Here is a 22,846-nt window from a genome sequence, read left to right as displayed (position 1 = left end):
TAAAAGAAATACCTTTATTCCTACATCGTAACAATAATTACAATTAATTTTTTTAACTTCATAACACAGTCTAAAGAGACCTCAAGACTACCTTAAATAAAAATTTAGAAAACAATATCACCTAAAAGGAAAAAATCAGCCTCTAATAACCGACGTTAGATTCAAAGTTTACTTGCCAACTACAAATTTAATTTTACTGCTTTATTTTAAAACTGTAGATAAAAATTTTCCAGTAATTCTATTTACATTGGAATTCGAGCAACAATGATATACCTAAAATTGTAACTCCATATGGAGTGCAATAGTTAGAGCAATTAATGTCAACTAGAATCACATTGAACTTTAATCTTTTCTGTATTTTATCACATTATTTTTCACTTTTTTAAAGCAAATTCTTCAAAAAAACTATTCGCAACTAAGAACTTTAATACATATTCAGTATGACCAGTTCTGCTTCAGTACATGTCCGATTATATACCTATAGAGAATCATATTTTGTTTTATTATGATACAATATATTCCAAAGATAGCAAAAGTTTTTAGAATAATACATGTTATCTTATTCTGTCTTGTTTTCAAGGTGACATATGGTAATAAAGTCCTTCTCACAGATGGCCTGATGGTCGAAACGGTATAGACAGGAATATAGTTATTGAAAAAGGGGCCTTAAAGGGACATCTATATATCGAGGATATTTACCACAGTCTAGTTATTCCCTACACTCATTTTATCGGAGACGGCTCCGTACTAATACGTGATAATCACGACAAAAGTAATCAACGAATGTTTGAATGAAGTTGGTATTGATTGATTGGTTTAGCCCGCTTGCGATCCATATATCAATCTTGTGGAGCATCTCTGTGATCAACTTCAAAGAAGACATTAGCTTTTTACTTAATCGATTCAATGTATTTTCAGTTGACATTAGCTGTTTTAGTTGCTGCACTCCACAGGGTGTGACTAATTTCGGGAAATAAGCTCCTCATAGTTGCTTGAATTCAAATCTAAATATTTCCGAATTACTGAGAAATCAATCTTAAGCTCAGAAAAACAGGACTTGATTTAGGGAAGGGAAACAAGGGTTACAGCCCCCAAAAAGATCATCCACAATCAACACTTTTATAAGATTAAAATTTTATTAGATAAGAAAATTATGTCATTCTACAGACTTGTAGTACTTTTTAAAGTTTATCTAAATTCGAAACGATCTCAAACCATTGTCTTAAAGCATCAGATAAAACGCTAGGTAATGAATTTATATCTCTCAAAATGATGTAAAAAGAAAAAGGAAAGGCGTCCATGTAACTTTGAATTTCTTGTAGTTTACCATCTTTGAAAATAGGCATTCTAATGTCCAGTACAGAGTTTTTATTTTCAGGATTATCTATAATAACGAATACCATAAATATGTTGGACAATTTCGCTCTACGCACAGCTTGTTGTACGAATCTTTCACCTTCAGAAAAAACACCCCTTCCATCACTAACGATAATTAATAATTTAGCATTAAGTGCGTTAGACTGTAACTGGGATTGATTGAACATTTCAGTGGCAAAATCCACTAATTTAGCCACACATGTCTTATTTTGATCAAACTTGAACTTTTGTAATAATTTTATTCCACTATTATTAGTAAAAGGATCTGTTAATTTATGTATAACTTCGACATTTTCTCCAAAGCCTAAAACTGAGAGTTGTCCACTTTCTAATAGAGTTAATGCTTTAGAAATGAGTGCGACACTTTCGAATGCTAATTCTTTGGAATGGTTATCTGCCATACTAGAGGAATCATCAATAGCAAGTACTATTTGATATTCTCGTTTGGAAGGTTTTGTTCTTCTAAGCCAAATTTTGTCTTTTCTGAATTGGGATGCTATGTACGGTATAACTTTTCTCATATTAATTCTTTTGCCAGTTCTAAAATCTCCCTTCAGTCTACTGGCTTGAGTGGGTTCTAAAACAAGTCTAAGCTGTTCAGACAAATCTTGAGCCAATGAAGATGTTACCGAAGATATTTTTTGCCATGCTTGATCAGCTTCTAAGGTAGAAGGAGGTTCATTCCATCCAGACAGTTGCTTTTCCACATCTATTCGAAAACTATTGACTTCATCCGCCGAAAGTCGTAATGCTGTTGTATCCCTTAATGTTAAATGTTGTGTATGGTGAGAAGATTCAGAACTTCTTGGTACGGTTGATGTTTTGACTAGTTCTCCTTCTATTTCTATGTCTTGTAACTCTTCTAAAACTTCGCCTTGTGGATGTTGTTCTTTCTTATTTTTCTTATCTTTTGTTTCACCAACCGTTTCTGGCTTTTCTGTAATCGTGTCATCCACGTCTATTATTTCAGAGTCTAATTCTTCCTCTGGAAGATGTGCTGATGACTCTGTTGGTTCGTCATCTTTATTATCTTCGTGTGTTGTTTCTTTTTTCTGATTTTCTGCTTGTTCTTTAGTTGCAACGTCCAATACCTGATATAAATACATAATATATACTGTATATCTGTAGGTAACATAAAATATTAATACTTACTTGTATTTTTGTTTTCTCTGCGTCGTTGATATGCTGATACATTTCAGCATTTTCTTCCGGATTTTCCTCTGTATCATTACGGTGACCCTCATTTTGAGTATCAACAGTCTTCAACTTCTTTTTGACTGGTTCATCTACGTCACCTAAACTTCTACGAGAGTCAGTTTCTCCGGGTTTTTGCTTCCTCTTTTGTTCTACTTTATCTCTATTGTCTTTGGAAATGTTCATTTCTAGTGGAGCCGTAGTTTGTGCTGTGTGCCCAGAGCTATTTTCTTCCTTTTGAGATTGGCCAGTACCTTCTTGGTCTGGACGGTTATCCTGTTGAAGTTCCTCGATTGGTTGATTTGATTGTTGGTTTTCCGATTTGTTTGCTTGCGCCTACGAATATAAAACATGTTTTACATGATCGGTTGCATTTACTGTTACAGATTTTATTACGAAAGTCCCATTACCCGATTATGTTTTGTTGTATTTTTTTTAGTTTCCATCCAAATGATTTAAGTTTATGAAAAAAACTGTTTCGCAATGTATCATGACATAAAAGATCCGTTTGACAAGCTCAAAATTCGTGTTTGTCTTTTCTGTGGTAGATATGTTCATAAGCTATGTGTAGGGCTTACAGAAGATATTGATGATTTCATTGTAATAGGAAATAGTTCTCTAAGCTATATATATATATTTAAAATGTCTCTTTGATTTGAAATAAATTTGAAACTGGCAAAAAATGCCAAATTATATTTCGTTTTGAAAATTTGTGTTGTCGTTTTGTTATCTTTTTTCAATTACCTTACTGGAAGAAAAGTTTGGAAAATTGAGTTCAAATATCCCATTACGTCGATAGATATTTATACTGGTGACACTGACTTGTATATAAATCAAAAACCTTTTTATGAACGGTATCTAATTTGAATAGTTAATTATAACATTGCGATGAAGAAGTTATTATCACGAAAAACATTTACTACTGATTTACCTTATCAACTGCTTGAGCATCGTCAACCTCCATCGCCTCAATATTTTCCTGGTTACTCTGAGTTTGATCCAAAACGGATTCGTCACCATTGGCCTCATTAGTTTCACCATCTTCCTGAGAAGGTTTCTCTGATTCCTCGAAATTTTCAGAGTTGTCGTTCTTCTCATCTTCTTTATCTTCGGCGTCTTTATTATCAGTTCTCTCAACGTCTTCATCATCGCTGCTAAATTCTTCTTCCGCATCTCTCTTTGAATCATCATCTTTTAGTTCTTCTGCATTTTCATTCGGTTTTTCTTCAGGTTTGTCGTCTTCGGTTTTCATGGTATCAATGTCAAAAGGATTATCATCTTGATTTTGATCATCTTCGTTATTTGCATCTCCATCATCTAACTGCATATCCTCAGGCAAATCCATAGGTTCTGGCTCTGGTAACTCTTGTTGTTGACCATGATGCGGATCAACCTGTTCATCATCGTATTCGGGCTCCTCCATTTCATTTATTTCTTTTTTACTATTTTCCTTCTCATCTTTCCCTTGTGACTTATCTTCCTCATCTTTCGAAGTTTTTCCTTCATTTGCTCTTAATTGTTCTTCTCCCTCTTTCTCACCTTTATCACCTTTCTCTTCTTTTTCGTCACCACCTATGTAAATTAAAATTAAAATAATTTCTTATATTTCCAATCAAGATTATATCTACCTTCACCTTCTTCTTCTCCAAGTTCTTGTTCTTGCTCATCTCCAAACGTCTCTGTATTTTGTTGATCTGCTCCTTTATCAGTTTCGCCCATTTGCTCTTCGGCATCTGAATCTCCAGAATCACTTTCGCTATCATCTTCTTTCTTTTCTCGATCCTATTAAATAGACACGATTATTTCAACTTAATTCATATGTTACCTACATACTTGAAGTTTGCTATCAAAATCTTCGCTCATTTCTATCCCTTTCTCTTCTTCTTTACAGTCCTTGTCCTCTTCGGCATCCTTTTCTTTTCCTGCAGGTTGAGCATCGTCTAACTGATCTTCAGATTCTATTTTATCTGAAACATCTCGTTCCCCTTGACCTTCTCCTAAACCAAGGCCATCTGATGGTTTAGTAATACCTTCTTTGTCCAGTTCATCGGAAAATTCGGGAGGTATACAAAAACCCTTGAAAATTATTAGACTATTAGCATTTTGCAAATGAAGTTCCAAGGTAATACAAAGCAAGTAACTAATATAATATAGTGAGTTGCGGAGTGTTGATCGATCAATAGAACTGGAAAAGTTAAGAGTACCAACATCAATGAAAAATAATAAGAATTAAATTGGGAAAAGTTCTAATTCTTGGATTGAATGAAATATAAAATGAAATAAAATTTGCACATTGCTAAATTTTACAGATTGCAAATAAAAAAGAGGTCAAGAAATATTTTTCAGTTCTACATACAGCTAGTAATGGCTGGTCTCCAAATCTGGAGAATCTAGTGAATGCTCAACTAATTTGAAACCTGCCTGAGCTGTTACGACTGTTGCATAAGCGGATGAAAGAAAATACCTTTGAGTAAATTCCCCCTACTTGTATCGTCTCACGTAATTTGGAAACTCAATTGACATAATGTAATGTCGCTGTAATTTTCGCTTCTTTTGGCACGAGCTCTCCAGAGATGACCACTTCAGCAACCCATTAAACGATCAGCAGGCCCCTTTCTGTTGAAGGTTACATCTTAAATTTTGTCTGTCTTTTGTTCGACTTCTCAATTGTATTAGCAATAGCACAGATAATTTTTCCTATTCAGTTTGGCAACAAGTATATTATATATGTCTTACGTGACATGAGAGACCACCACTGCATGCTCTCTGTATACCACATAGGCACGCTTCAACAGGTTCCGACTAGCTAGTCAATGTGATGTTATAATGAATAATGGTTATGATTTATAAATTGATTGGATGTGGAGCAAACTATACATCAGACTTTTAATATTTTCGGGAAAAAGACAAAAAAATACAAATCATTTTGGATCTGAGATAAATTGGAATTACTTTGTTATTGATAAAGTAAGATAATAAGCACGGAAACATTCAAAACTTTTTTGTATTAACACACATGACATTCCTTATATTAATCTATATTGAGAAAATTACATAAAAGTTTCTCAATAACATACTTACTTTTGAAGCCAATTCTATGAAGATGTTCAATATGATGGAAGCCATTTTGCAACTCATCCTATAACATGACACTTGTTGAGTGACGAAATATTGGTATAAGAGAACCGTCTGCTCCATTATTGGTAAAAATTCAATTGTCAGTGATTTTCTACTTTCTAACGTTTCTAAAGGAGAAGTCATCAGACAACTTACAACTCTGTCTGTGTGTTCAAGTACTGTTTTCATATCTAAATCCATAACATCACTAAACAGATTATCTATCAAAAGCTTGTTAAGATGTTCCTCTTTTAATTCATCTTCATTTGTTTCATCTGATCGTGATTTATCCATGTCAGTTTTGTACTTTTTTCGTAATTTTTTTAGAATATCTATTATTTTATTACTAAAAATTTCGATTTCTTTATCAAAATTATGATTGACAGAAATATCAAAGAAATTTTCGAAACTTTTCGATTCATGGATGATTTTTATTATTGCATCAACCTCTTTTTGTATCACATTTAATGTTTTAGTAATTTCAATATGACCAAATATTTGTTTTAAATCGTTTACACATTCTTTTAAATCCCTTAAAGCTTTATTAACCTGGTTTATCTTTGGCACTGGTACGTACTTAGTTCTACATATATCATATTCTGTACTAGGTAATATAGAGTTTAGATTCAAAAATTGCAGAATGAGTTCGTCGCAAGTTTTTTTAATGAGTATAATTCGAGTTTCAGCCATCGACCACATTTCATCTTTCTTGTGGATTATTCGTTTCTCCAAATTAGGCTTAAGTACGTAAATTTCCAATTTTTCTAAATTAAAACTTGTTTCTTCTGGACATGTGTTCAATATTATTTGATATTGATTTATTATTTTAGTGATGTACTTTAACACATCTATAATCTTATCAACTATAACGGATGGCAAATATTCTTGACCAGAACAAAATTCTTCAATTTGTTTGAAATAACTTCTCAAATAATAATATGTTCGGCTACTCTCGATAAGCATCTGTTTTTGTTTCTGAACAGTAGTCTAAAAATTGAAATAATAAAAAATATATATATACAATAAATATTTTTTCCGAAGACCTACACAAAATACTTGATAAATATGTAGCCCTGTGAGCCTAAAGCGATCCAATCAGGAAGCAGGATTACATTTCGTGCCAATGCGAAAGGCACAACTTTCTGCGCCAAATTGAATAATCTAGCTCGTGTAGGTCGTCGGAAAAGTACAGTACACAATACGTGTAAAAACATCTAATCTAAAATGTGTGCATTTTAGTGATCTTAAAATAGTCAGGATATTTTTAAAAATAACAGAGCCAACCAAGAGTGATTTTTCTAGGTACTCGTAAACAGCCTTAATGCAATTGTGAAGACAATATCAGGAAATATTAAAAATCAGTCAAAAATGCTACAACAGACAGGACTGAATAGTAGAGTCCTTGTTTCTACTCCTGTCTCTTCCGAATTAATTGAGCTAAGCTAAAAGCTTTAAGTTTCAAGTTTTTTATTATAAATATGTCGGAATTGATTTATGTATTTTTAAAACTTTTTGTAATTTTGTATTAACCGTTCAACATACAGATTTTTCGGAAAAAGAAAGTAGCCAAGAAAATTTTTATGTAATACTTGTAATGTAATCATTGGGTTTAAATAATATTTATACTGAATTTATGGATCCACTTAAAAATTCAATAAACCTACCAGTGCCTCTTGGCCAAATCCTCTCACTCTTTCTATATTCTGTATACCAAGTTCCTTCGCTGAGTTATTCAGTGCTGTTACCAGAACATCTAATCTCATTAATGATTTCACATAATATTTTTCACTGGATTCCCAAAATGACAACATCTTCTCTTCTTTAAAACTGAAAAAAATAAGAAATAAATAGCACAATGTGTAATAATTTTGGTATTCTCTAATTCGGGCATTATATTTTACCCTAAGATACTGAAGAAAGTTAAAAAGAGCAAAACAATTTTGTTTTTTTTGCCATAAAAGATCAGTTAAAAAAAAGACTATAGGACAAAGCTGATCAGTTGAATACGAGAATTGGCTATAGAAATGTGAAACTAAAAATAAATTTACTACCACAAGGTGTTTTTCTAAGAGATTGATGGCTTTGAGTTGGCCACACTGCTTTGTTCGAAATTGAAATTTTCCATCAAAATAATGTTTCTGTTAGTCAAACTTATCGTGTACTTGGTCCCTTTTATGGCGTATATATTCATCCTTTAGAGCACATACGTCTAATAACAACAAATCGAATTTCTACACATTAAAACCATTTTTCAATAATTTTAACGATGTACGTTAGTCTATATGACAATTAAATTCAACTTTATTCAATAACGGACTTTTCAGCTTATTATTAAAAAGTAATAGTTCCCATATGAACAACTTTCCTTCACTTTTCTGTATCTATATGTTCACAATTTAATTGCTTAAAAATGTACACTGTATTTTTGAATAGTAAAAGATCCTTCACTTTTTTGGTGGTCTATGTGTCTAAACCAACCAATAAAGTTACCCTTCAATGGCTTCGTTAGTTACGAGAGTTTGCCTCTAAGACAGAGAATTGGTGAATCAATCTTCAACATTTTTCAATTTTCATATTTCCAATATTTTCATATAATTCAATCATTCTAATAGCCTTCCCTACTTACCCATAGCTTTTATGACTGAATTGACTTCGCAAGTCTATAGGTTTTATAACAAAATCATAAGTAGGATCCTTAACTTTTCCATCTACTATTCCAGTCTTAAAAGATAAACCGATCTTAGAGAGATTTTTAAATAACGTAGCCAGAGCTCTGTGTTTTTGTTGAAGAATATTCTTCGCTTGAGATTTTTGTTTTTCTTTTGGTAGAGTTGTGTCAATCTAAAAATAAATAAATCTGAATAGAAATTCGAACAAGTTTACAAATACTAGTTGGAGGTTACGGAATTGTGTAACTAAAATTTCATTTTAAATAATTGATATCATATTTGTTGTGTTGTAAATTCTCTTATCATACCAAAACCACTCAAAGGAATGACAAATATCCAGTTTCAAAAGTACTGTAATTAATTTTGGCAATAATGTATGCATGACTATGTAGCATCACAACCTTGCCAAACAAAATAATCGGAAAATAAAGAAAATAATGCATTTGTCACACAACTAATATCGTCCTTCACCGTGATGTCAACCAGATAAAATTTATATTTTATTACGCGTATTTATCAGCAGAGGATCATTAATTTTACTTTCGACTTGCTCATGCGAGCTTTATTTGGTCGTGGATTAGTTTGAGTTAGCCACTGGTGACTTTCGTGTTAGGGTTGAAAGGAAAAAACCCAACTTCCATCCCTAGTAATATTGCGATCGAGGATCACTTTCTACCTCTATCACATAATGAGCTAATTGCGCGCAAAATTTAATGGCGACGCGATGCTCATGGTTTTCATTTTTATATATTACGAATACTCATGTATAAAAAACACAGCTGAAACATATCTAATGATAGCAAGCAGCCGGAAAAATTTTGGATGATTGGAGAAGAAGTACCGTATTATATAGAAGTTTCTAAAGTTACCACAAACGCATCAGCAAGAAAATCTGTCACGTTACTTAATTTTTAAGCCTCGTATATTTATAACAACTATATATTAGATCTTATTTCGTACTTCTGAAATTTTAATTAGAAATAATATATTCTCTGTTATGAATAATGAATAAGCTCAAAGTCTTGATGTATTAGCTTGATTGTAATATTTTATTTTATGCCACGTTGTAGCTTCACACAGATAAAACATAATTTAACGTTTAACAAAACTATTACCTCCAAATTTTGTAGACGATAACTTGAATCAATTATTTCTCTAACAAAGTTATCTAATATCCGTACCAATTCTGGATATGGAGTTGCTTCAATAATTTCTTTGGAATACTTCTGAATTTTGACAGTCTGTTTATGTAAGTTGCTTATTGATTTATTTGCAACTGTTTTTGGCGATTTCGTTTCCTACAAAAACGGATTCATATCATAATTAGTAACTTTGATATTAATTGGGAAATTTAAGGTTGGGGAAGAAATTATCGTTATGAAAAAGGTTTTCAAAGTATTGTATATACGACAAAAAAAGTTCCGAAGTATCAAATGAAAGAAAAAAACGAAAATATTTCATTTACGTTTCCACTTAAGGGAATAACAGCACGGCATGTTTCAACTCGATATTCTTTTTCATTGTTAGTCAGAGCCCGTGAAACAAATTTCGCACTAACCGAGAAATTCACATGTATACTTGACTTATAGCTTCACCTTTGCGGGCTGTTTTCAACATTAAAACTAAAACATTAAATTTTAGTGAAAGCTATCGCAACTTCACAAATGATAGTTAAACAAGTTCTGACTATGGTTGACTGAAAATGAGTTTTTCACTTTTAACGGGTGGCGTAATAGATCGTGCATATTACATCATCTTTTTTCGCGAGGTACACGGTGCGTGGGCAGAGATAGCTTAGCGTGGTTGATAGCTGCACTCGTGGAGTTTTAGTAGCCAAGAGTCTTCAACTGAAAGCGTCGCGCTTATTGTGTTCGTACGTTTTACGAGAACGGTCCTTCATACAGATACCGACTTTGGAGCAAGGTTGGCATTTGCTAAAGAAACGCTTAGTCGATTTTCCACTTTTGAAAGCAACCTTGTCAAGTATACGAGTGGTTTGTACGGTTTAAAAATGACGGTTAATTGACGACAAACTTCGTTATGGACGCTCATCCGAGACGACGAGAAAGTTGAAAACTTCGAGATCTTGTAGTTAAAGACCGTCAAGTGACAATTGATCAACTGCCAGTAAGTAGTGGGTTACCTTGGAGATTTGTCCAGAGAATTTTAACGGAAAATTTTGGAATGATAAAAATTGGTGTGAAGTTTGTTCTTCGCGCTTTAACTGATAATGAGGAAGAAAATCAATTTGAAACACATCGTACTGAAAAATAACAGCTGGAAACTGATCCAAGTTTTCTGCCAAAGGTCATTACTTTGATAAGTCATAAAAACACCCAATTTGTGGCGGACATATTCTGTCACAATAACCTGACCTGAGCCCGTGTGACTTTTTCAATTTCCATGCAACAAATGAGTACCATGTTTTGAATAGTGTGGTGATAGTCGAGTTAATCGTCGTACTACACAAATTAGTAAACTAAAAACTATGGAACAACATAACAATAAGAGATTGCGATTTTTGATAAACTTTGTAACAATTGTTTTTTACTACTCATGTCTCGTGTGTATAATACAGAACTAACATTTTCTAAGCTAGAGTTCAAGTTTGCAAAAATAACAGCTAACCTTGAATTGTGAAGAAGCAATTAGATACTCATTGAGTTCCGAATCCAGTGTTGTGTAGTATACTGTCTGTGGTTTATCCCAAATACCAGCCATTTGAGAGCTACTTTCGGTACTTATATTTTGAAGACAAGAAGAAGCTGGTTGTTCCAGAACTGCTTGAAATTCCCTCATAAATTTATGTAAATTTTTATGAGACTTTTCAGCTGCGTCTTTTATAGCCCAATAGTTAACATCTTTCCATCTTATTATTTTAACGTACTCCTTTACTCTCTTTTCTATCGGCGACCTAAGCAGAAAATTATTCAGTTGGCAATAAATACATTGGTAAGATGATAAAGAAGTAAATTATGATAAAAGCATCAATATCTAAAACAAGCAAATTATGTAATCATTATAATCTGGTATTAAACCATTGATCTGGATTAATAGAGGAACGAGATTGAATGAAAATATGCAAAATATTTTGATTCATATTTTCCTTGGATAAGTTTCTCTTGGAAGATAAGGTTTATTTTAAAAGTTGATAATAGTTGGCAGGTTGAAACCCGAAGATTGTCAATATACAACGACGTTAATAAGTATAAAATGTCTGAGAATTAAGTAATCAGTCTGAGGTTGGAAGAAATATATCCTGGCATAGTCACGTGGCTGAATTAGCTAAGACAACTTCGCAAAAACTTGGAGTCCCCTATAAGATCAAAAAGCTATATACTCCACAACAGTTTCTAATCCTCTACAAGGCCCATATTTATCCATCTTTGGTATATTTGGACCATGAGGACAATGAGGAAAATCAAAATGTGAAAAGCTTCTGGAGGTAACAATATAGAACTGGTAACGATTTAGGGCAAACAGGAAAGATATTTCATTTAGGAACATAAATAAAATATACAGAGACTTGTAAGAGTATCAAGTGATACTACTACATAATTTAACAGATTTAACGATTTACCAACCTTAAATCTTTTATTTTTTTAGCCACAACTTCAGAAAACTGTTGAAAATAAATGAAAATATTCCACAATATACTACTAAATGTTTTTGTTTCTTCAGTTCGTTCTAAATGAAGAGCATGACAATGGAAAGTATACAACAGATCGAGTCTTCCTCTGAATTCGCCTAAGTTTGACTTCATTATAAATGCTTGTAATGTTTCTATTAATTCTTTAGCTCCAAATTTTTTCTCTTTAATAAATTGGTACATCACATTGTATAAATGTAGCCACCATTTTGGCATAGACTCATTCGAACTAAAAAATTGGAATCTTGATTGTTATGTAAAAGTAAAGTGTAATTGAAATAAAAGATACCTACTTTTCATATACTCGATCGAGGACGTTTTTCCACAATGACAGCTCCATTTTTCTCCAGACAATAATTTGATTGGTCACATTTTGAGTAAATCCACTAAGACTTACACCAGAATGTGCAACTTCTTCCCATTCGTGACATTTACTAAGTAGGATTTCGAAACCTGTTAAGAATCTGGAAATTGGACTCGTAATTTCAAAATTATAAATTCTGTCGATTACTACAATAATCTGAAAACGTGAGAAATATTATAAATTTTTACCAGTCTTATATTATTTATTATATATTTATATTATCAATTTTTCTCAAGGTCTGTATGTTTCTAAAAGTAAACTGTGGGTGTGTGTGTGTGTTAAACGATTGCGCCGCTCCTTTATAGAAACTAGTACAAAAGCTGGCTCCAATATCTTTGTCACGCCATAAATAACGTTTACCACTAGGATCGATATTCGCTGCAATTGTGATATTATAGAATATATTTGAGACCTTTACTTGAAAGCTCTTGTAATATTTTACCAGCTGTCTTGGTTTTGGAGCCTGATGGACAGGTTCATTGTTACGCCAAAAGTAACTGGATCTCTCCCTAAAATTGCAACTTGCAAGCAATAAAAATGGCACCAGATCGTTGCAAGTACGAGATCTTGCATGAAACAATCGGCTGAACTTCAACTGCGCATGCTTTTGATCTAGAAATATTGCGTCTTGCATTGCATTGCAGATTGTATGTCAAGCAACCTTCTGTGAATTCTAGTGAATGAATAACCCTCACATACGGCAATATTTATATAATTGAATTATTGTTGATTCATTTATAAGCATATATAAGTATTATACTTACCATGTTCAGGGTAGGTTGGTCAGGCCATTCTTCTAACAATTGGTTTATTTTAACTTTCAAATCTTCCAGTATATGGTAACAGGATTTTACTTCCTCTACATTCGAATCTTTATAGAAATCGATTTTCTTTTTAAAATTTTTCTCATTGGCTGAAAATTTGAATACTAATTTTATTCTAGCTAGATTCGCTTTATAATTGAAGTTCAATCCACACTTTGAATCGTATAAAATACAAATTTATCCACTTTTATTTTAAAATATATTATTATTAACATAATCAGTAATCAGAAATAGATTTTGATGATGATCATATGATGAGAATTTGCCCATTAACAAACTTGGGGTACACTAAATTAGGTCTGTTGGCCAGTTTATTTCAAATCTCTTTGTCTTCACTTCATATCCCAAATTTTCCAGGGATGTTTCAGTATATCCCTCCTTTGAACATTCTAAGTGAAGTTGTTTCTGCCATGCTTTCCAATATTATACGGAGAGATGCAATATTTAGAATAATTTCTAGTGCAGCCGTTGGAGATGTTCTTATGGATCCGGTTGTAGTTGTACTTATGAAAGCCAGTCGTTGCACCTTCGAGATTCATTCTCGTGGTATTCAGACCAGTTCTAGTGTTTCAGATCACTGCCCCATACATTATTTGTCTCACTATCGTCGTGTATATCCACAACAGCAATATATTAGTCTATGTACATATCGTTCTAAATTATGAAAATATTGAGTTTATTCATGGTGACATAAACGAGATACATAACCACGAATAAACGTAAATTTTCTTCGAAACCTGAATTTTCCAATGTTGTATTGTATTTACAGATACTTACTCAAATCTTCGATATCACCATATCTCTTTTTGATAGCCAGTAAAACACTTAGACTACCTATAAGATTTTCATCCATTTTGTAATTCAGACTATCCATAGATTTTTCCAAAATTTTTGAAAACGTCTTAAACCGTTCCAATAAAGGAAAAATGAAATCTGGAGATGGGAGTTTATTTTCAGTTGGGTTCAACCATTCACTTTTCGTATAACTGCTTAATAATTTGACATGGAATTCAGTTATATCTTTCAAGTCTTTATATGAAATCACTTCGTCGTAGTTTGCCTCGGTTTGTATATCGTAAGTATTTTCGAGGTCAGAGGTTCCTTGAAAATCGGCAAAGTCTTTCTTATAATAGTTTGGAAATAAAATATCCAACTCTTCTCTGATTTGTTGCTCTTCAGATTGCTCATCACACTTAATTCTAAAAGGTAATAATTTGAAATAAAAATTTGACTTTTCTAATTTGAAGATTAAATCTAAGTACATAAATATGAGTACCAACTTCAAGTACCTACTTTATTTTGTACAAACTTTCCTCTTCCTTCTTCTTTATTTCATTTTCGACTTGCTGTTTATTGTATGCGTCGACAAACAACTTAAGTAGGTCGTTAAATTCTGAAAAGTAACTTTTACTCAGAATATTCAAAGGTTGGGAATGTATGATTGCCGAATTGATGCTATCGATGATGTTGCACTTTAATAATCTGAAATAAAACCGAATATAAAAATTATTATGTTTGAAAATAAGTTTTCAGTATCCTTGTTCACAATTTTTATATATTTGACCAATGATGTTGTAATTGTTTATCATTTTATGTGTATTTTTTGCAAAACTTGAGAAAAGCAGCAATTAAATCATATGAAGAATGGAGCAGCAAGACCGAGGAGCTGTCTGGGCATTTAGCATTCTAAAAGTGCCCGTTGATATGGTCACGAATGCAATGCCTTCCAAATTATGTTTTATCAAAAACTATAGTTACAAAAACATGTTGACAACAATGGGCAAAATCAGAAAATCGCGTAGCTTTCAGACAGGTAGCGCTCATTTTTGGGTGTACAATAAATCAAACGTTCAAAAAGTTAACGAAACGAGAGGTTTGCTCTTGGAAGCTGCACTGGCGGAACTAGTCTATAAAATTTACACTAATGCGTTCTATGTAGCATAACCAGCGCTATTGTCGCTGTTCTTAGTAGTAATGCAAGAGAACTAGTTCGCTCAGTTCACTGTCAGTTTAGCTAGTGCAATAATGTAAAATATCAAAAAGTACCCAATCGTTTTCCATTATTGTTAATACTACAAGGCCTGAATTTTTTTAAATACCATGTGGAATCATTGTTTTATCTAAGAAACTGGAACGCCGGTTAGCGCGACCTTGAAGTTATATTTGATGGATTTGGAATTCTATTAGAATATATCGCGAACACATATCGTAGACATTAGACATTTTTTTTGTAATAACGGTTTTGTAATTAAATTTAACTTGTACACACTATGTAAAAATTTCCTAATGCCGGAGTAAATTTGTATTAATCCGGTCTTGTCGCAACTCATCATGTAGTTAAATTAAGGGTCGTTAAATATTCCCAATTACTTAAATGCTGCTGTTAAGAATGAAATAAACACCATTAGCAAATACGGTATGTTTTACTGGCAAATTCAGACCAATACGAAATTGTATTGGCATAAACAGAATAATCACTTACCTAAAATTCTCTTGTTCTTGAATATACTGTTGTCCATCCTCGTTCAAGAAATATTTAACAACTTTATTCATAAATGATAAGTTACATTTCTGATTATCACATGGGAACTTTACCAAAGAAGCTATATCATATTGCATCAAAGCATACAACTGTTTGGCTTTTGCTTCTTGCATTTTTATTGCGCTTAAGTAGAGTTTGTATCCATATAAATATTCACTTATGTTACATAGAAGAGGTTCTACAATGTCCGGAAAACTATTTCTGAATTCACTCAATCCATGGATCAGATTTTCATAGCTGGCCACTGAAATAAAAACTTTTGTATTTATATAAAAGAGATATAGAATTGCCAAATTGCCACTCAGTTAAGTTGATTTGAGCATAAATTTACTATTGGAAATGTTGAATTCTAATTGGTGTGAGAAATGAAATGAAATTTTTGGTGTTTTTTATGAAATTCGTCTAAAAATAATTTAAATGACATATGCTGATGATGATATGAAAAAGTATATTGTGAACAGTGAACATATAGGTACAGAAATGTCAAGGAAAGCTGGTCGCAAAGGAGCTATTCGTTTTTAATAATTAGCTAAAAAATCCGCTATTGAGGAAAATTATAACCCTTTGTACTGATCCGAAAGTCCATCGGTAAGATTATTAAAAACTAGTTGTGATTTGTGAAAAAAAAATGTTAACGCGTATCAAAATTTTTATGTATTTACTAAAAACCAGATAAAATTCGTAGAACATTCGTAACCATGGCTTGCTCGCAAAATCTACAGTTGTTGGATTCTACCATGCCTATAATCTTAAGGTGGTGTTTGATGGAGCAGTGACCTGTCAAAACAGCAATCACCAGTTTAATGCCGTCTCTGAAAATCTCGAAAAGTTCTATAGATTTTTTTGGCTGATATGGTTATGAATCTTTCGGATTGTCTCAAGCCTGAAGTGTTTCGCAACTAAGACTCCATCTTAACCTTTAGCCACACATTCAGTTTGAAATTCTGTCAAAACGTATTTGGTACCATGAAATTTTGTTAGGCCAACGGTGCACAGTTGCAGATTTACATGTATAATGAAGGTTCTCAGCTGCTAGTCAAAAATAAGAGAAATAAAGTATATATAATTCTTCACAGGAATATTAGAGATATAATATTAATTATACTACCTTTATTTGATCTTTCTTTGATTAGTACTTCTCTGTTGGTATCGTTTACTTCGATAACAAAGTCTTCAGAAAAGATGGTGGAGAATGCATGGTTTATCGTCTATAAAAAAAGCAGAAACAAACTATATCCAACTATATAAACAGTTTTAGTCATAAAATATATAATAAATATATTTATTTAATATTTACACATTCGCAATATTAATCTTGCCCATAAAAAAATTGGTGCTCAAAGGAAATGGAAATGGAATCGAAATGGAAAAAAATATATTTGACTTACCTCACTAACTTGGTCATAAAATATATTGTCAGGTCTATAAGCCACGTATTTGCTGAGCTCATCAAACTTTTCTTTCAGTATTATCAGTTCTTCCTCGATATATTCACAATTAGCATGTCTTGTTTCTTTTCTATTACTATAAATGCTATTTAAATTGTCGTAACAAGCTTTTAAAATTTTCAACATCTCTAAAGCTTCCGAGTAATAATTACATTTCAAAGTTTTTTTCGTTAGTGGATCAATAGTTGATAATTTGGAGTTGAAGAGGGCTTTCAAGAAGCTTATAATTTGGTAACAGCTAGAAATGTTTATTACAATATCTTCAAACGCCGAGGCTTCATTTATCTTTTCAAAGTGATTCAGACAATCTTTCAGTTTTTTTGAGAGTGTTAATAACTCGATGTTATTTATTTCATGTTGTAATTTCTTAATGTGAGTGATAATTAATTCGGTTAAATATTGAGGTGATTCGTTATCTTCAATCTCCATCTCTAGCTTAAGAGAATGTGTAAATTCCAATAAAAACTTCTTGTAAATAGCAGTTATATTTTGTTTTTCGAGTAATCTAAAAAATTAAACAAACATATTGTTATAGGTGATAAGCTGATAATCAAATTTCGAATTATCATTACAGTTGAAAAATCCATTATTTATATGGAAAAAGAAATGGAAAAGGTACTCACATAAAATCATATTCCTCCGACAATTGATATAAATTTGCCCATAAAATCCTAGTGAGAGTATCAAGTTGTTTCATCGAATCTCTAAAATTTCCTAACGTGACTTTTCCCATATTTTCCTCATCTTTATCACCAATTAATAAATTTGTTAAATAGTACGTCAATTTAGCACTAAACTCGTTTAATTCCGTATCTGCTGTACCTAAAAATTTACCCATCGCAACGGAGGGAGAGTGCATCAAATATAGATAATATGATTTGTGTATTTGATGGAGAAACCTCTCATCTTTGGATTTATGATATAACACCATAGTTGCACTCAAGTCAGTGGGTACTACTATATTGTTGATCAACGTGGTACAATCATTCAATTGGAATGATTTTCGTACTTCTAAATGTGCCAGAATGTCCAACATAGGTAATAACTGTACCTCAAATCTCGTGTAACATCTGGAAGGTTCTGAATCGATTTGCTTCTTAATATCGGACAATAAACATCTTTTTTCATGTATATCCTTAAAATCATAAGTCAATTCTGCCTTTAATTCAATTAAATAGTTTCTAAGACTATTTTTCTGTTTTAAATTATTAAAAATTTGTACAATGTCATTTCCTTTTAGGCTCGGATTGTACTGTTGATATAATTCGTTATATTCCTTGACAATTTCATATTGCTCACGGTTTGTGAAAGGAGGTGGACGTTTGTTGTATTTTTGAAATCTTTTACCCAATTTATGCATAATGGAAAATTGTTTATCTAATTTCGAATTAATTATTATCAAAATGTTTCTTAATTCATCGTGTATTGAAACATTTGTTATCTCAGTAAGTGCTAATATTGCAAACTTATAGAACCATTTGTAATGAACTGGTAGATCAATAAATAATTTTCTCAGTTGTTTTTTATCCATATCGGTTTCTAATTTAAACAGTTCGTAAAATTTTGATTTCCAAAATAGGGCAAACTTTATTTTAATAACGTCCTTGTTATAAAAGTTATCACAATCGCTTAAAATCCTCTTTAACAAATGTTCATATTCTATTATTAACTCGACGATATTTCTTATAATTATATCATTAAAATGATCTTCTACAAGGTTATTTTTAACAAGACAAGCGTATTCGTATAGAGTAACTTTCTTAATTCTGCCCCTTTTGACTTTTTCCACTATCGGTCTATTTCTTTCCAATCTAATTATACCGTGTTTAGTTAATTGTGCGTTATCTCTAAAATTGTACAGAGAAAAGAGCAAACGCAAATTATTTCTGTTACTTCTTAAAATAGATTCTTCCCTGAATATTTCTGGGGTCCAATTGTGATCCAGAGGCAAACTAACACTAGTTTCGGAATCTAGTATAGACTCGTACAAAACAGTGATTGTATTTATCAGTATATCTTTAGCTTCTAAATTTATAACATCTTCGCATTTAATTCTTTCAATCAAATAAAAATGTCTAAAGTTGAGGTCTTCTAACGATGTTATTGAATAGAAACACAAAAGGAGATAATACATTTCTTGATTTATATCAGATATTTTGACTCCATTTTCGAAACGATCAAATAGTAGTACACCCTGTTGTTTGATTTTTTCCATTGCAGAATTCGTTGAAATTTCTTGTGTTCTTAGTGTCGAATTTCTATTGAAATTAGCTGGGATATTTCGTTCTACATCTACATTTATAAGTTTATCAATTTTTTCCCGTATCACTTGTGGAAAATCGTTACATGAAAACTCGTTTGCAGATCTTGTCTTAAAGTAAATTTCGATGATTGTTTTCGCGAATGCTTCAGAACGTTTTAATCCATTTTTAATTTGTTGCGCCGCTAAAGTAGATACTTGTATCAATTCGTTTATATTCGGTTTTTCTCCAATTATTAATTCGGAAATGTAATCGTGTAGTTCTATTAGCGTCGTAGCATCAGCAGAATCAAGTCCTTCCAGCTGAATCAGACTGCTTTTGTCAATATTGTTAGAATCCTGATATTCGGCATCATTCAACATATATATTTCAATGCCTCTATTCCTCATCGCCCTGAAAAAACATAAATAAAATTAATTCACATAAAAACTTTATTCGAATGTTTATTTCTACGATTATTTCAAATAATAAACAATTGAAAAAATGCGAAACTTTTGTTAATTTTCTAAGGATTTCGATTGTGTTAATCATAATATTCTATTCAACAAATTTCAGTCCTACGGTTTCATGGGAACACCCCTCGCATGGTTTAAGTCATTCCTTACCAACAGAAGTTGTAAGGGTTGATATAACGATGTCTTCTTGCAATAGAAGAGAGAGAAAGGCTTTATTGTCAAAAAAATTTGAGAACATAACAATAACTAAATAAAGATAAAACAAATAACATAACATTTCAATATACTGAAGAAAACCACTATGAGTAACACAATTATAGGTAATAATTAGTATATCATTGTTTTCTCCGACTTAGTTTTCATGATAATACTTAACAATTATATTCACTGAAAATTTAAGTAGGTTGAATTATTTTTGCTTAAGATTTTTATAATTTACTATCAATTTTCTCTTTGTTCTTCTCCATGTCATTAAATCTGACTTTTGGATAACATATACATACCTTGATATTTCGCCATGTTTTGGATCCATAGCCAAGAATAGCCTGAAATCTTTATGTGGTTTTATTTCTATCATTTGACCCGTAGAGTCAACACCTCGTTCCGAAACTGTGAGAACTCCATTAGGTTCTAGAAGGGCGTTCAAGCGATCGAGGACTGCGGAACTGCACAGATTGACGTTGTCTATCAACAGCCACGACCCATCTTGTAAACACTAGAAATATTTGTAATTTTATATTAGTTTTAAAAACAAAGAGACTATTGAAAATCTGTGAGCACATTTTTAATTTTTTGTTTTTAGGACTTGACGGTAAACTAAAACTGTGTGGACTGTGAGGAATTGGCCCTTTGTCCCTATTTATACTATTTGTACATTTAACAATCTCGATAATTTCAATTGCATCCAACAATATATTGTTGGATACAATTGTTAACTATTTTACTTTATAATTGTTCCATGATTATGACCGAGAGCGTGTTTACCAATATCCAATAACCACTGTATAATTTATAAGTTATGTGTAAACAGTGTTCAGTTAACTTTTCAAAATCTTTAAAAATTTATGTCGCTTGCCATATGGCCCCATTAAAAATTATTGATTTCAATGGCGTCATATTTGACTAATACGTCACCTACCATTACAAATAGAAAAATTTAAAACCCTCTATATTCAGTTTCCTAATTTCAATAGTTTATTTATAATCGTTTCAATGATAAGGCGGAGGAGAGGATTCTTGGAGCGCTCTTCTTTGGTTAGTCTCTTCTATGTTTCAGACACGTCAATTTGGACATGAGAAAAATCGCTGCAAAATGGATCTCCAAATGTTTGAATGTTGACCAAAAGCGTGCAAGAGTAGAAACATCACGTTCGATCTGTGCTCGATTTGAAAACGAAGTAGACCGAATTTTTACTATGGATGAGACTTGGGTACATTTCTACGATCCAGAAACAAAGCAACAATCGATGGAATGGAGTCACTCGGTTCTCCAATACCTAAGAAGTTTCGTGTCTTCTGGAAAAGTTCTTGCTTCAGTTTTTTGGGATTGCCATGGAGTAATCATGATTGATTTTTTTGGATAAGGGTAGAATAATAACTGGAGATTACTATTCGACATTACTGATCACTCTAGGGGAGAAAATTAAGGACGCGGAAAGCTATCCAAAGGTGTTTTGTTTTTGCAGTACAACGCCTATGCACACAAATCTCATGTTGCCATGCCATGATTTAGGGTTTGAATTACTAGAACACTCCCGTTGTTCACCATATTTGGCTCCGTCCGATATTTTAACATTGAAATTTTGTTTGGTTCTATAGTAGGCTATATATAGGAAATATATCCTCGTACTATAGACAGATTATCTCACACATATTGGTAATTACCTTAATAAGTACTGAATCTACCCATTCAAACTTGCCTCCGGCGTTCAGGGAACCTTCCGTTTTAATTGCTTTATATATTTTCTCAAGTCGTTGTTGTATTTTGTTAACTCTAGAATTGGACGGTAAATACTGTACAATTTCTTCTATTTTGTTAATTTTTTTCATAAACAGTTGTATTTCTTCATCCATCGAATGAGTACGAGAATCTGGAATATTAAGATGTAAATTTATAACATTTTTTTTAATCCCACACTTATCTAAAAATGCATTAAAGAATAAAAAATTTTGCCCTAAATCTTGGTAAAACTAGAAGAATCTTTTGAAGATAACGTTGATAGTAACGAAGTTGAAAAATTTTCATATGAACATGAAGGTTGTAACAGAACAATATATCTCTCAGATAACTTATAATTATTAGGAACTTTTTAGTTTTGAATGTTCGATCAATGGTTGTCAAGTGGCAGAAAATAATAATGAAAATGTTTGTACGTTCTCTTGGGGTAAAGTTGATTATAAAAAGCTATTTTTCCGTGTTAACTAGGATTCCGTGTGAACAGGATTGCAAAAGAATATATCTGCTGAAGATCGAATGGCTAAATATACGGACACTGAAGAAAAAATCAAAGAAGAGAGATTAAAATTGAGGGTAAATTACAAGCAATGAAAATATCAGCAAAAAAATATTCAGGAAATGTATCAAATAAAAAATATTATAGATAATGCTGATACGATTTGAATCTTTCGATTATTTATAAAAATAATTAATTCCGAATATTGTAAAAAATTTTTTGGACCCAAGGAAAAGTTTATTCATTTTGGTTGGGGCTCAACGTGTTAAATTTCGGTATTCGGTTTCGCTATTCATTTAAAATGTGAATTCATTTCAAAGTTACAATTAATTGTGAATCCACAATAATCGCATTGTATATTAAAATGCATGAAATACGTGAAGTAGGTCCAATGGTATAGTTAAAATTGTCAGGTGCATGATAGTATTGAACCTGGAAAACTCATATACACGTATAATGTGGTTGTGTACATAACTGGTGTTGTTATTAACGC

At 32.0% G+C, this 22,846-nt stretch overlaps 1 protein-coding gene across 1 annotated transcript in view; it reads right to left on the bottom strand.

Annotated features, from left to right (window-relative positions):
* LOC130898860 (midasin) overlaps positions 1 to 22,846 on the bottom strand; it is a 103,719-nt gene continuing 80,873 nt past the window's right edge. Inside the window, exons 20-40 of the mRNA XM_057808423.1 lie at positions 21,785 to 21,990; positions 20,404 to 20,615; positions 17,808 to 19,838; positions 17,125 to 17,689; positions 16,845 to 16,944; positions 15,677 to 15,980; positions 14,488 to 14,676; positions 13,972 to 14,393; positions 13,135 to 13,283; positions 12,300 to 12,526; positions 11,942 to 12,235; positions 10,986 to 11,271; positions 9,473 to 9,655; positions 8,315 to 8,529; positions 7,353 to 7,515; positions 5,653 to 6,675; positions 4,405 to 4,647; positions 4,200 to 4,353; positions 3,503 to 4,143; positions 2,530 to 2,907; positions 1 to 2,468 (exon numbers count right to left, since the gene is read on the bottom strand). Coding sequence (XP_057664406.1) covers positions 1,182 to 2,468; positions 2,530 to 2,907; positions 3,503 to 4,143; positions 4,200 to 4,353; positions 4,405 to 4,647; positions 5,653 to 6,675; positions 7,353 to 7,515; positions 8,315 to 8,529; positions 9,473 to 9,655; positions 10,986 to 11,271; positions 11,942 to 12,235; positions 12,300 to 12,526; positions 13,135 to 13,283; positions 13,972 to 14,393; positions 14,488 to 14,676; positions 15,677 to 15,980; positions 16,845 to 16,944; positions 17,125 to 17,689; positions 17,808 to 19,838; positions 20,404 to 20,615; positions 21,785 to 21,990 — 9,272 coding nt within the window. The 3' untranslated portion in view covers positions 1 to 1,181. The remainder of the gene's footprint in view (positions 2,469 to 2,529; positions 2,908 to 3,502; positions 4,144 to 4,199; positions 4,354 to 4,404; positions 4,648 to 5,652; positions 6,676 to 7,352; positions 7,516 to 8,314; positions 8,530 to 9,472; positions 9,656 to 10,985; positions 11,272 to 11,941; positions 12,236 to 12,299; positions 12,527 to 13,134; positions 13,284 to 13,971; positions 14,394 to 14,487; positions 14,677 to 15,676; positions 15,981 to 16,844; positions 16,945 to 17,124; positions 17,690 to 17,807; positions 19,839 to 20,403; positions 20,616 to 21,784; positions 21,991 to 22,846) is intronic.

The sequence above is a fragment of the Diorhabda carinulata genome, chromosome 10 (assembly GCF_026250575.1).
Source record: "Diorhabda carinulata isolate Delta chromosome 10, icDioCari1.1, whole genome shotgun sequence".
Taxonomy (NCBI): Eukaryota; Metazoa; Arthropoda; class Insecta; order Coleoptera; family Chrysomelidae; genus Diorhabda; species Diorhabda carinulata.
The sequence above is the reverse complement of the archived record's forward strand: the minus strand, read 5'-3'. Positions and strand labels throughout refer to the sequence as shown.